Source organism: Chiloscyllium punctatum, chromosome 10, assembly GCF_047496795.1.
Source record: "Chiloscyllium punctatum isolate Juve2018m chromosome 10, sChiPun1.3, whole genome shotgun sequence".
Taxonomy (NCBI): Eukaryota; Metazoa; Chordata; class Chondrichthyes; order Orectolobiformes; family Hemiscylliidae; genus Chiloscyllium; species Chiloscyllium punctatum.
The window spans coordinates 51,458,161-51,473,481 of record NC_092748.1 but is presented as its reverse complement, the minus strand read 5'-3'; the positions used below and the strand labels follow the sequence as shown (position 1 = coordinate 51,473,481).

Sequence of the window (15,321 nt, the reverse complement as noted above, 5' to 3'; positions counted from 1 at the left end):
GTCCTTTGTCCTTGAGTGGGCCAACCCTTTCCCTGGCTTTCCTCTTGCTTTTATGTATAGTGACAATGTTGTTCCTTTAACAAGGTTATGCTTCCCTGGCGTTTTCTTTTTCAGAGAGGTTGTAAAAGCAGCAATTCCTAAAAATTTGGCTTTAACTACTTAAGAATGCTTTCAAGTTTAAAAAAGACACTTGTCCAATGAAAGGGGAGTGGCCAATTCTCCCAGTTCAGCTTTTCTCTGGTTTGGTTTGGTTTTTAGCAGTCTGGCTGTTCACTGAAAGCAGTCAGTCAGTTTTGAGGCTGCTGGTCCAACAAACAGCTACATGGAAGAAGGTGTTCCATACTGAATCTGTCTGTCATCTCTCTCTCTCTCTCCTGTAAGACCCTGTGTTTGATTTTACCTTTTGTGCCAAGGGCTGTTTTTGGGGATTGTTGCAAATCATTGAAACAACATCATTAAGTTGGGATAATCTGTTGAGTTTTCGGATAGGTTAAGTTATTCTATATTCTGTTCTCTTTTGTTTGAGTTTCATTTGGTAATCTTGCAAATAAAATTCTGTTTTGTTCAAAACTGAGTGGCTGGGCCAGCTGCATCCCTCCTGGAATATCCACCTTACACCTGATTAAAACAGCTAGCAAGGTTAGGGTCCGGGCTACTTGCTCTAGATGTGTGTAATAACATCTCTAAATAGATGGATTTGAAAATATCTTCAGTCCCTAAAAATAAATGAATACCGCCAGAAATTGTGGTGTTGAATGAGGCAGTGAATGTTTGTAAGATGCATCCAATAAATTAGTGCTTTATTAAGCATTAAAGACTGGCTCCAATTCTATTCTTCATCACCTTTTCCAAAAATAACAGGGAGTACTTAAAGTCAGAGAACTTCATCACTTGAATTTGAAATTGTTTCTGTTATTCTTCATTATTTTTGAATTTCACTAGGTTTATAGATATGAGGTCTAACTTTAACATCTATTCCCCATCCTCCAGTATTTTCCTCATAACTTGGAAAGTTACAAGGGAGTAAATGATAAGAGGGTTTAAAGATGACAAAGGAGAGAAGGATAACAAGATTGTTAGTTGAGAATAAAGTAGTAAGAAGGAGGAATGTTGGTTACTTCTTGATGAAAGGAGGAAGGGGTCTAAATTCTAGCGAAGGTACATGAGAAACTTTTTGTTAGAGAAGCAAAAAATAGCTTTTAGAGTAAGCAGTATGCGTTTATTTTGCAAGGGTCACTGAATAGTCTTTCAGCAAAACCAAAACAGTCGAATCAGAACCATCAAAAAGTGAATACACTGTTAGCTCAATGTAATTCTCAGCACCGTTTAATTGGGATAGATTTCTTATACAAGGGGAAACAAGATGACTTTTTTAAATTTAAGCCTTTTACCAAGATCATTCCACAGTCCTATGCTGTTTACATTTGATCCTCTTGAAAGCAGGGTTACTGTTGTTTGATTGTTTTTATGTAAACCTTTAAAGTAGATGTTGAAAACAGGTAGGCATCAAGGAAAAGGAGTTCTCCCAATGCCCATAAGTTCCTAAGGAGAGACCCTATTCTGAAGATTGTGAGATAAGCCTAATATCCAATATCCACTTTTTACACATTCTCTTCTCTATCTCTCCACTAGTTTCAAAACTAATCCTGTGGAGGGCAAAAGAGCAGAGATAGGGATATTGTCAATGCCTTTTTAGTTTCAGTCAGTCCCATGTTGTGAATAGTTCCATCTGGAGTTCATTCCAAACTGAATGTATGCAATTTGGAACACAATGCAGGACAATATAAAGGAGCTTTTGTAAGTACTGGAAATGTTTGGATGTCAGGTCTTTAAAATCATATCCCTGTATGAGATTGCATTCATGTGAGCATTTGTAAATTGGACATTTATAAATCAGGGATCCTCTGTGTAGTTGTTTTCTCCTTTAGGATGTGTACAAAGGCATACATTCATTGTAGTGCCATTAGATTCAGTCAATCCCATTTACCCAGCAAGAACTGAAGTGGGCATGAAGAAAGATGCATGACATTGCACAGAATTTGATGCTTTCAATAAATGCACGTGTCAGATTGTGAGTGAAAACAAGCTTCCAGATGAAGGTGTAGGATATAAAAGATTTCTGGATTCTGCAAGGTACCTATGCTATGTTCTTAGAGCTCTTCTAAACATTGATGTAAAGTGATTTTAAACAGTTAATCACAGAATTGTTAGAGCACAGAGGAGGCCTTCAGCCCATTATGCCTGCACAGTTGTGTTACCGAAATGACAATCGCTTGGTTTGTCCCCCTTCCCCTCCATACCATTTCTATCCAAATACCATCAAAGTCCTCCTGAATGCTTCAAACAAACCTGCCTCCACCATACTTCCATACCCTATCTACACGCTGTGTAAAAGCTTTTCATATATCTCTTTAAAGCAAATTACAATTGCTGAGTGCAGTGCATTTTTGGATGTGACTTCTCACTTATACTTTATCCTGACTGAAATGCTCAGAGGTCTGAAAATATTGGACTCAAAATATTAACTCTGGTTCTTTCTCCAAAGATGCTACCAGATCTGCTGGGTTTCTCCAACATTTTCTGTCTTTAGTTCAGATTTCCAGTGCTCTACTTTTAATTATGCAGAAATGCACAAATGGCAAGGCCCACCTTCTTTCATGATCATCTCACATGCCTCAAGAAAACATCCTTTCTTATAAAATTGCATTAAACAAAACTTCACTGCAAGTCCTAATAAAGTTGGCGGTTTGGCACCCATACATCTTTCAATGTTTCAAAAGCCGATTGCCATATGTATGTACCCTGGGACCTGAAAACACTGCTACTATATAAGAGCCTATGCAAACTGGAATTTATCCATCCATTTCAGCCCCTGGTAAACTTCCAACTGTAACCAGCATCATGGTTGAAATTGCTTCTAAAATCACTTAATTTGACAGATTTTGAACAATTCCCAAGTGAGCAGAAAACCTGTCTCCCTGCACTTCCACTCAGAATTGCATCAGACTGGGAGGTTGCTAGAACAATTGTACCTCAAGGTTCAACAGGAACATCTTCAAAAACTAAATGCTGCTATCTTTCACTGGTGATCTCTGAGGATACTGAAGAATCTGACATCTGCTTGCGGGTCAGTGACTAATTTCATTAAGTGGTATCGTAACAGGCTTTAGGTTCTGCTTTTACATGTCCATGTGGCATGGTGTCTGTTTGGGCATTTACTTGGCCACCCATAAATAGGGCCACAAATTTAGCAGGGGCAACATGATCACATTAAAAGTGTTGTCTGGTTGGGTCGTTCTGCCAATGAGAAGTTTTTTTCTATTTACTCTGTCGAGACCTCTCAGGATTTAAATTACATTCGTACGCTTTGCTCATACACAGAAAAAAGACACAATTCCTACCAACTAAGGCTGAACCAATTATAGTTACCTTCTACCAGAAATACCAAGTAAACCATCCATCATAGCCTCCTCCTGAGCACGTGAATATCACAGATACCAGTCTTCAGCCAACTTGCTTCACTTCAACTGATGGCAAGAAATGACTGAAGGAACTATATACTGCGAAGGTAATGCTGTGAAAATGGGAGCTCCAGAGCTTGTTACATTCCTAGTCAAGCTAATCCAGTGCAGCTACAACACTGGCATCCACAAGACAATGTGAACATTTGCTCAGACATGTCCTGCCCACAAAAAAACAGGTGAAATTCAGTTAGGTGCAAGAGCTGGTCAAAGGTTGAGAATTCCCAGGTGAGTAAAACACCTTCTGACCACCCAAAACCTGCACAGTCTGCAAGGCACAAGTTTGAGCTGTAATGGAATACGTTCCACTTGCCTGGATAAATGCAGCTACAGAAACACAAACTCGACATCATCCAGGCCAAAACAGCATCCACCCAAGTTAAACATTCATTCCTTGTACGACCTATGCTTTGTGGCAGCTGTGTGTACTATGTATGTGTGATGCATTTTAGTGGTAAATCATCAAAGCCACTTTGGTGACTTCCCAACTCTTAAACACTTATTTCTAGAAGGGTAAAAGCAGTGGAAATCTGGGAACACAACCACCAGCAAATTTCTTCCATGCTACATTCCTATGATATGGAGCAATATATCCTTCACTGTCATTGAGTCAAGTTCCAGGGACCTCCTTCCTACCAGGATTGTGGTTGTACCTGCATCAAATGTATGGAAGTGATTCAAGAAGGTGCCTCATCACCATCTTAAGGCAATAGGGTTGGGTAACAATGGGCTTTGCCAGCAATGTCTACATGTCATGGAAGGATTTTAAGTAAGTATTGATTTGCAACACCAATAACCTGTGCAAATGTTTGTCTCAGCTGCACAGGCTGCATTGGCCGGTGAACACATCTGTAATAATTTGCAACCATATTCAGTGAAAGTATTATCCAGTCTTTCGTGATACATTCCACATTAACAATCTGGTGTGCTTCTTCCTCCCGACTATCGACACATTCTCTCTTTTGATCGTTAATCCCATGCCAGCGTTTAGAATAGAGGAATTTCACTGACATGCCAGTATCCCAGCTCCATCCCATCTCCAGGCCATTTTCCAAAGGCAGGACTGGAACATTATCTCCATGTTGCTGTTATCAATGGATCCATTCAAGGGCCTATCAGGGTCTGCCGATGGAAGCTGACCAAGATTTTCCAGTCAGCACCCACGTCCCCCACAGACACCAGAGGGTAACATTCAAGCTTGGGCTAATATGCAGCATGCAAAATTCATACTACTTATGCCAAGCCATGACCATCGCCAATTAGCGAAAGTCTAGCTATTTTCCTCTGGTGTGCACCATGATTGTCAACACTGAAACCCTACCAAAATGTTGAGGTCACTATTCAATAGAAATATAACATGCTATACAAATGCTCTGGCCAAACTGCTAGTAAGAGATTGGATTTTCTGTGGTGAGTAACTCATCTGCTGACTCGCTACAGCACATCAGGAATGAGATTGAATATTTGAATAGGTGAATATGATTCTAAAACACACAAGAACAAATTGGCAACAAACATCCACCACTTTATAGAAGAATTTCCTCTATCGCTGGTGCACTGTAGCTGCAGCATGTACCATCTTCATGATGCACTGCAGCAACTCCCCACTTCTTCCAACAGCAGTTTCAAACCTCTCAAATTCTATCACTGGAGAGCAGGTGCTTTGTAGCATCACCACCTGCAAGTTCCTGTAAAAGCCACACTTCAACCTGACTTGGAAGTACTTCAGTCCTGATGAAGGGCTTTTGCCCGAAACGTCGATTTCGCTGCTCGTTGGATGCTGCCTGAACTGCTGTGCTCCTCCAGCACCACTAATCCAGTATTTGGTTTTCAGCATCTGCAGTCATTGTTTTTACCTTGTACTTCAGTCTCCTGTTGAGCCTGTATTTGGCCACCTGTTATTGTTGTAATTTCGCTTCAGTCTCTTTCTGGCCAGAAAATAACTCAACTGCCCTTCAACTTCCTGAATAGGAGTCATTCCAATCCTGCAACTACACTCCCTGTGTCCTTGCTGCATTGTAATACCTCAATCCATGTCCTCCAATACTCTACTCCATAACATACGACAGAATTTAATCACCCCACTCACCAGCAAATTTGAAAGGAAAGCTAGATTTAGTCAGGAAGGGGAAAGATACCCAATGGTATCTCACCTCCACCCAGTTAGATCTGTTGTGGGAATGCACGTGGATAATATGTCTCAGTTTTGAAAACACTTAAAGACCCAGCATTGGCAACACTCTTCGGCAAATAATTCCACAATCCACACCCTCTGAAAGAAGTAATTCCTTCTCATCTCTATCTTAAATGAGTGACTCCTTAATCTGAGATTGTACGGTCTGGTCTTGGACTCTCACACTAGGGGAATCAACATTTCAAATCGACTCTGTCAAGTCTCCCAAGTCTACCCTCTCTAAACTAGAGGCAATCAACTGCATGTATCTTTACTTGCACCAAATTCCATTCACATTCCATCTCTGTGTTCACAGACCAACAGTGACACCCAATCAAAGAAAATGCTGGTCCTAAAATTACATATCCGTCAGTTAATTACCTTTTATGGCATAGAATTGTGATATTTAGTCAAACCAGCCCTTGATCATTTTTCTGCTCCACTCATGTCTCCTGCAACTTTTGATCTAAATGTATCATAAACCACTGCTCCATTTTCCCTCACAGACTTGTCTAGTTTCACTTCATTTATGTTTATTCACTTCAACCAATCAACCACATATTCAACAATAATACAGGTTTACCAATTCATCTCCCTCCTTAAGTTTCCAAATATATTAATTCTGATAAAATAAAGACAGCTTGTCCTTGAAGTTTTTTTTGTAAAAACTGGAACACATTATCAGAAACACAACGTTCAGTTAAAATTTTGTGAGCAGCCTTTAAGAATGTATACAAGACGTTTGCTTTGCCGAATAGTGGGTTGTAAGGTCCTTTTGAAGCTGTCACATTATCGCTTTCAAATTGCTCCGTGCCTTCTTGTTCCCCATCACTGTAATCTCCAACAGCTCAACAAGTTTCCGAGATCTTTGGCCTCTTGAACATTCTCAATTTTAAATGTTCCTCTTTCGTGGCCATTCGTTAAGCTGCCAACACACTAAGCTTTAGAATGTAGTCCCCACACCTCTCCACCTTGCTTTTTTTTCTTTTCAGGCATGCCTTAATACCTACTTCTCTGACTGATAAGGTCATAGGTCCCAATATCTCCTGTGTGACTTGTCTGAAATGGGTAATTCTATTGTGCGATGGTTGCGTTCTTGTGCAATCCCACATTATAGAAAAATCATGGGTGAGATACAGCGCTTAATGTGTTGCTGATGGAATCACTTTACAGCCAATACATGCTTTAAAAGTTTATGCTTTAAAAACACTGACCCCAATTTGTCAATCATGTTACAATGAATTTGTGTTAACGCAACTTGCATTACAGCAGAACAACCTGTATTTTATTCATAATCTCCTACAAAACATCATTGTCCATATATTTTGTTCGGTGTGTGGTACACTACAAGTTATTCTGTCATCTACAGATCAGAATTATCTCCTCAAGACTGGAGGTTGGCTAACGTGGTGCCACTGTTTAAGAAAGGTGATAAGGATAAGCCAGGGAACTATAGACCAGCAAGCCTGACATTGGTGGGCAAGTTGTTGGAGGGAATCCTGAGGGACAGGATGTACATGTATTTGGAAAGGCAAGAACTGATTAGGGATAGTCATCAAGGGTTTGTGTGTGGGAAATCATGTCTCACAAATTTGACTGAACTTTTTGAAGAAGTAACAAAGAGAATTGATAAGGGCAGACTGGTAGATGTGATCTATATGGACTTCAGTAAGGCGTTCGACAAGGTTCCCCATGGGAGATTGATTAGCAAGGTTGGATCTCACGGAATATAGGGAAAACTAGCCACTTGGATACAGAACTCGCTCAAAGGTAGAAGACAGAGGGTGGTGGTGGAGGGTTGTTTTTCAGACTGGAGGCCTGTGACCAGTGGAGTGCCACAAGGATCGGTGCTGGGTTCACTACTTTTCATCATATATATAAATGATTTAGATGTGAGCATAAGAGGTACAGTTAGTAAGTTTTCAGGTGACACCAAAATTAGAGGTATAGTGGACAGCGAAGAGGGTTACCTCAGATTACAACGGGATCTTGATCACATGGGCCGAGAAGTGGCAGATGGAGTTTAATTTAGATAAATGCGCGGTGCTGCATTTTGGGAAAACAAATATTAGCAGGACTTATACACTTAATGGTAAGGTCCTAGGGAGTGTTGCTGAACAAAGAGACCTTGGAGTACAGGTTCATAGCTCCTTGAAAGTGGTGTCGCAGGTAGATATGATAGTGAAGAAGGTGTTTGGTATGCTTTCCTTTATTGGTCAGAGAATTGAGTACAGGAGTTGGGAGACCATGTTGCAGTCGTACAGGACATTGGTTAGGCCACTGTTGGAATATTGCGTGCAATTCTGGTCTCCGTCCTATCGGAAAGATATTGTGAAACTTGAAAGGGTTCAGAAAAGATTTACAAGGATGTTGCCAGGGTTGGAGCATTTGAGCTATAGGGAGAGGTTGAACAGGCTGGGGATGTTTTCCCTGGAGCGTCAGAGGCTGAGGAGTGACATTATGGAGGTTTATAAAATCATGAGGTACACCGATAGGATAAATAGACAAAGTCTTTTCCCTAGGGTGGGGGAGTCCAGAACTAGAGGGCACAGGTTTTGGGTGAGTAGGGAAAGATATAAAAGAGACCTAAAGGGCAACTTTTTCACACAGACGGTGGTACGTGTATGGAATGAGCTGCCAGAGGAAGTGATAGAGGCCAGTAAAATTGCAACATTCAAAAGACATCTGGATGGGTACATGAATCGGTTTGGAGGGATATGGGCCAGGTGCTAGCAAGTGGGACTAGATTGGGTTGGGATACCTTGTTGGCATGGTCGGGTTGGACCGAAGTGTCTGTTTCCGTGCTGTACATCTCTATAACTATGACTCTAATCGGCAGTCTTTTGGGATATCTTCATCACTTAACTACAGCAGCTCCCGAAAAGTGATTTTGAGTTACTTTCAAGTGTAATTAAGTCTAGTTAATAAATGCTGGCTTACATATCACATCAATGAAAAAAACAATGAAATGAAGAACATCAACCACTTTGCACTTCTAAGTCAACCAATAATCTCCCAGTAAGGATCAGAAAAAGACCAAGATATAAATGCATTAAGTCTCAATATTATTTGGGAAATCCAGCATCAATTTAAGAAAGTTGGAATCCTTCCTGCTCCTCCCAAAGCCTATTAAGCCTAAGTGGACAACCCCAAAAAAGGGACACCATACATGTCATACAAATACCTGTTTGCCCCATGCAAACTCCCAATCTTCCAAGCTCCAGCATTATAACTTCTGGTGAAATGATCCCCAGGGAACTGATTACAGTCTACCAGTTACCCCCATCATCCCCATGTCCTCCTCCAAAGATCTAGCACCAGATATCTCAACAGTCCAGCCCACTGGAACATTTGTGCCCTCTTTCCAAAGTTTTAAACTTTTTCTCATTTTCGCAATGTCCATAAGAGGGTATAATATTCTGTGTCTTCAGTTTGTAACTTCTGTAATATCAGTCTATGCTGGTAGATTGATCGAATCTACAGTTAGGTCAGCCTTGGTAGCATGAAGTAATTGTTCCTAATTAACGATAAGCTGGGTACTAATGTCCTCTTACCTTCAGTTTAGCAAGAAGGATCTCATGTTCAGTCAATATTTTCCTGGTTTCATCTGCATTGCTGCCAATTTCAAGCAGATTTGGTATTGATTCAACCAACTGAAGCTCAACACATGTCCCTGACTGAAATACAAGAAATGATACGGTTGGTCAGAATTATCACAACATATAACCATTGTAATTTATTGGTATGTTATACATAGAAGTAACATTTTTAAAAATTAGCACTTCCAAAAGACTTCAAATTTAGAATCTTAAAAAACTCTTATACAATGGCATGCAGAATTTTACACTGGTGTAGAACTGAAGGCTGGGAAGCAAAGCACAGGCCAAATTTATCAAACCTAAAGTTGTGACATTACAAATTAGCAAAACTATCGCATATTTCATTTCAGAAAAAGCAAACTTGCCTTCAGTACAGCTACAACAATTCTTGAGTCTCCTGTCTGGACAGCTACAGTACTAATTGTTGTTGCTGAAGGTCTACTTCCAGAATCACTTTCACTGGACATGTTCTCCTACTTCCTAATTCATACAGCTGTTGGATTAACCCTGCGGACTGAAGTTTTAAGTGAATCGAAAGTTAGGCTGTTAAATAACTGATAAAAGAAAGGCAATAAAACTGCAGTGCTCACTACTGAACATGCGTTCAGGAAAAGGGCCCAACTGACACTGGCTCAATATTCACAGCAAAGAACAGCTAGTTAAAAATAGATTGAAGCAGCATGTGTTGTATCACTGCTTTAGTAAGCTGACACACCCCTATTTTGACAGCACCAATCTGCCTGTGTTGCTCTGTTATCAGCAGAGAAACACTGGATTCAGTCCTCACACAAATTAACATGACCTTGGAAGATCAAATGGAAACAGTCACAATTTGAAGAACATTAATTTGTTCACCCACAAAAGCTGTAAGCAAAAACCTTAATTAAACTGTTTTCAGCTTTATTTAGTAACACATGAATCTTAAGAGAGTTATGGTAAAGTTTGAATATGCTTGTGTTATGATTTAAAGTGATTCAGTGTTGCAATTTCCATTCTGAGAATTAAAAAGACAGTATAAGAAAGTACATCCAAATCCAAAGTTGCAATTTACACCTCACATGGTTACATTCACATTGGTTTTGCCCAATAGCAACTTTACTGACAGACAGGATGCTACTTTTATACTTGGTAACTTGAATTAAAGATAAAGCTTTGCAGGGAAAAATGTCACAGCTGGAATTATTTAGCTATAAAGACTGACAAAAGCAAGTTTCACTTCAGAGTGGTCATGATCAAGTTGTTATGATGTTACAGATCAATGATTAAAGACTATGGGAAAAGGACTACCATTCTTATAAATCAATAAAACACTTCAAGAGCAAACATTGCAGATTAAGCTGAATTTTTTTTTCAATGTTTCTTTGCGACAAAATTATATGCTGGATCAAAAATAATTGAGTTTGGGCATTTCAACACAAGTTAACTGTTTAAAAATTAGCATTGGACCTCTGCACAAATTGCCCACAATTCAATACGTTTTGCAATCAATTCGCAATTTCAGTTCAGTAGGAAATAAGAATGGTTATGAGCAGTGAAATAGGGAGATTACAGCTGATACCAACATAAGGGAACCCCACAGGCTGTAAATGATATGCACTATGCTTCTGGATACTTACAGTAGAGACTGTATTGCATTTTGCAAATGGTCCACTCTACTGGAATTGCACGTTGTTGGTGAAGTGAGTGAATTACGAAGTTGGCGAATGTGCTTCATTTTGATAATTTGATACATGCATTGAAGGGAAACTTCAGGATTTGGGTTGCCTGTATATGCTGAGCTTGCAAGGGCTATGGGAGCTGCAGTCGTAAAACTTTCAAGTCTACAACATGGCCAAGAAATGGAGTAGGGAGAGAAAGTTTTGTGAAAACAGATGGGAAGAAGGTTGTACCTCAAGCCTCCACCTCACGTAGGATCAATGCCTGTGCTCACACGGATTCGACAAGGAGATGATCACATAACTGAGCCACCTCTTGCAAGGCGGCCTGCTGCCTCAATTCAGGGAGAGCTGCCAATAGCCATAACGGTGGCAAATTATCCCAGACAGGAGTGGATAACATAGAAACCATGTCTGTACACACTATACATCTCGGTCAATAAAAGAGAAACAGGAATAAATGGGCACATGATTTGCTCAGTAGAATATTCCCCAATGTTCCAGAGAGACATTAACTGCATGCAAGTGGCTCAAAATTCATGTCAGTCAGCAGCATCCTGTACAAACTTACCATCATGAGAACACCACTTGACATGCAAAGGAAACCTGAGGAGGAAGCAGCAAGAAGAATGTGGCTTGAAATAAAAAGAGAATGTGGCTCAACCCCTATATTACAGACCAACTGTCTGAGTGTGTATGTTCAGACTTGACATTCCTTGCAACATCTCCTAACAGGAAACTCTATTAATGCTTCCCCTCTTCCAAGATCCTGAAATAAATTCACCAGCAATGACCTTCCTGTAAAATGTGTATCTAACAAACATCCTTTATAAATTCAACCTCACACAATCTCTTTGTGGCTACTTCACAGCTGCCTTTGGCTAGCACAGCACTCAACTGTAGAATCACTGGTGGATTCCAACTAGACTTCCAAGATGCCCTCCAGCAGTTCTTGGCCTACAATGCCTGACTTCAAACTGCCCTGTCTCAGCATGTGAAGAGCAGTCTTGCATGACCTGCTGAGAGACAGCAGCAAGCAGAGTACCAGAGGGGATGTGGTGGAAACACAAATGCTGATATCCTGAGAGAAGGCATCAGGTTCATGATCCCACTGCGACTCCCAAAGGAGGGAGTCCCACAAGCCCTACGAATCTGCTGGTGCTCAGATTCTATGTGCCCATAAAAATATAAGAACATATGAATTTGAAACAGAACTAGATACTACAGCCCTTCAAACCTGCTTCCCCCATTCAATACAATTGTCAGCCTTCACTTCTCTTTAATGCCTGCTCCCAACATTTCGTGATTCTCCATGACCAAAACTTTGTTGACCTCAGCCTAAAACAATAGTCAACAACTAAGCATCAACAACCCATGAGATGGAGATTTCTCTTAATCCTTGTTCTTATCCTAAATCTATGAACCCATACTTTAGATTCTCCAGTGAGGATAAACATCATTTCAGTGTCTACCCTGTCAACTTCCTTCAGAATCTTGCCTGTTCAATGAGATTCCCTCTAATTCTTTTAAAACTCCAGACAGAATAGTTGCAATTTACTCAGTCTCTTGGTGGGCAACATTCTCTACCCAAGTACCAGTCTAGTGAACTACACTGTACCACCTTCAATGCAAGCATAAAGCTCCTTAAATATACAGCCCATTGTACATTGACTGGTATGATCTCACCAGTTCTCTATAAATGGAGCAAGATAATTTTTGTACTCCAACCGTCTTAGAATAAAAGGCCAACATGCAGTTCATCTTCCCAAATGCGTGCTGTGTTTGCATGCTAACCTTCTGTGTTCCTTGTGTGAGTAGACCCAAGTCCTTTTGAAAATGAACCTTCATAAGACTCAAACCTTCTAAAATATATTGTTTTTCTATTATAATCAAAGTCAGTAGCTTTAACATTACACTCCATCTCTGCAAGAATAGGAATGTTGGATTATCTCATGGGACATTAGTATAGGTTTGATGAATTAAATGAACTCCTTCTGTGGTACAAATGACTTTGCCACTTTGTTGTCTATTTACTTAACTTGACTTTATACTGAATCATGGAGAAAGTGAGGACTGTAGATGCTGGAGCTCAGAGTCATGAGTGTGTTGCTGGAAAAGCACAGCAGGTCAGGCAGCATCCAAGGAGCAGGAAAATTGACGTTTTGGGCATAAGCTCTGTTTTTGGCCAAGTTCCTATTGCATCAAGTTTCTGAAGGGCTTTTCGTGAAGAGGCCTAGTGGGTTTTGTCACCACATCTTAGAAAACTTGCTTATTAGCTATCTACCAAATTCATGGTGTCTTTCTTGAACAATTCTAGCCCCAACTTGACCTGCTCCATGCTCTTAACAATTCGCCATTGCAGGATATCCCAGAATTGACGAGCATTCCCGGCACCAGTGTCATGTTAAAAAGGTAGTTCTGCACCCTAACAAGCACTGTCAGTCCAGATTTGCACTGCTAATCTGTTTTTTGTCATGACTAGAACAAGGTGGATCATGTTGACTACGTGATCCTTGATCGGGGATGTTAACCTGGGCCAATCAGGAAAGCCTTGACTGACAAATATAACCAGGGGACTATGGACCATGTATACATTGGGTGTGGGCACTTGCACACCCTTTTTGATTTTCTTAAAAACCTTCTGCTTTGTTTTTGGTTGCACTTCAGTCCTGTGCTTCTGATCTTTGGGCACCTGGTGCGGATGGGGGGAGGGCAGGTCTGAGGATCGCTTCATGTGTCTGCTCCTGGGCCTGGCCAAACTGGCCAAAAACAGGTCCAAGCAGCGGGCCATGGAGGGTGTCGTTAGGGCTGACTGCCTGCCCTTCTTCTGTGGGTACGTCAGAGCCTGGGTGTCCCTGGGGAGAAGGAGCATGCGGTGTCCACCAACACCCTCGGGATTTTCAGGGAAAGGTGGGCACCAAAGGGAGTAGAGTGTATTATTTCCCCTTCCATCTCTATTTTGATTTAACCCCTTCCCTCCATTTCATGTTTGGTCATGTTGCATTGCCCTCTGAGAAGTTTCCTTTCTTCCTGGTGGTGGAAATTGAATAAAGATTTGTACACCTATTGTCTTTCACTGTGACTCACACCTGCACACACACAACATGGGTGCTGGGGAAAAGAATAAGCACTATTGCAGTTAGGCAGTATTATGGGGGTATTTAAAAACGTATAACCAGGAGATTTAGCATCTCCTCAGCTTAGGGGACTGACTCTGGATGTAGGTTTGCCCACTGAGCTGGATGGTTCATTTCCAGACATTTTGTCACCCTATTAAGTAACATCTTCAGTGGACTGCCAGATGAAGCACTGTTGATAATTCCTGCTTTCTATTTATATGTCTGGGTTTCCTTGAGTTGGTGACATCATTTTCTGTGGTGATGTCATTTCCTGTGGTGATGTCATTTCCTGTTCTTTTTCTCAGGGGGTGGTAGATTGGGTCTAACGTGATGTGTTTGTTGATGGAGTTCCGGTTGGAATGTCATCCTTCTAGGAATTCTCATGCGTGTCTCTGTTTGGCTTGTCCTAGAATGGATATGTTGTCTGAGTTGAAGTAGTGTCCTTCCTCCTCTGTATATGAGGATACTAATGAGAGGGGGTCATGTCTTTTTGTGGCTAGTTGGTGTTCATGTATCCTGGTGGCTAGTTTTCTGCTTGTTTGTCCAATGTAGTGTTTGTCACAGTCCTTGCAAGGTATTTTGTAAATGACATTAGTTTTGCTTGTCTGTATGGGGTCATTCAAGTTCATTAACTCTGTTTTAGTGTGTTGGTGCATTTGTGGGCTACCATGGTGCCAAGTGGTCTGAGTAGTCTGCAATCATTTCTGAGAAATCTTTGATGTAGGGGAGAGTGACTAGGGTTTCTGGATGCGTTTTGTCTGCTTGTTTAGATTTGTTACTGAGAAATTGGCCAGCTGTGTTCATTGGGTACCCGTTCTTTTTGAATAAACTGTAAGGGTATTATTGATGGTCTTGAAGATTTCCTCTAATTTGTTTCATTTAGTGGTGGCAAAGGTGTCATCGATGTAGTGGACCCAAAGTTTGGTTTGGATGGTTGGCAGAGCTGTTTGTTCGAGTCTCTGCATTACTCTCTTTGCTAAGATCCCTGATATATCCCTGGGTGTTCTGTTGATTTGTCTGTAGGTTTTTATGTTGAAGGTGAAGTGTGTGGTAAGGCATAGGTTCACTAGCTTCACAATACTGTCCTTGCTGATGAAGTTAATGATGTTTGGTGTATGTGTCTTTGGATCTTCTAATAGTGTGTGAATCTGAGAAGCATGGCATTCCAACTGGAACTCCATCAACAAACACGTTGAGTTCGACCCCCATCTACCACCCCTTGAGAAAAAGAACAGGAAATGACATCACCACAGG

The 15,321-nt window shown here is 40.8% G+C and overlaps 1 protein-coding gene across 4 annotated transcripts in view; it reads right to left on the bottom strand.

Moving 5' to 3' along the window:
• ccdc141 (coiled-coil domain containing 141) overlaps nucleotides 1-9,920 on the bottom strand; it is a 135,049-nt gene extending 125,129 nt beyond the window's left edge. For all 4 annotated transcript variants that reach the window (XM_072579115.1, XM_072579116.1, XM_072579117.1 and 1 more), the window contains exons 1-2: nucleotides 9,655-9,920; nucleotides 9,249-9,367 (exon numbers count right to left, since the gene is read on the bottom strand). In XM_072579115.1, coding sequence (XP_072435216.1) covers nucleotides 9,249-9,367; nucleotides 9,655-9,760 — 225 coding nt within the window. In that variant the 5' untranslated portion in view covers nucleotides 9,761-9,920. The remainder of the gene's footprint in view (nucleotides 1-9,248; nucleotides 9,368-9,654) is intronic.
• Between the last annotated feature and the right edge of the window lie 5,401 nt (nucleotides 9,921-15,321).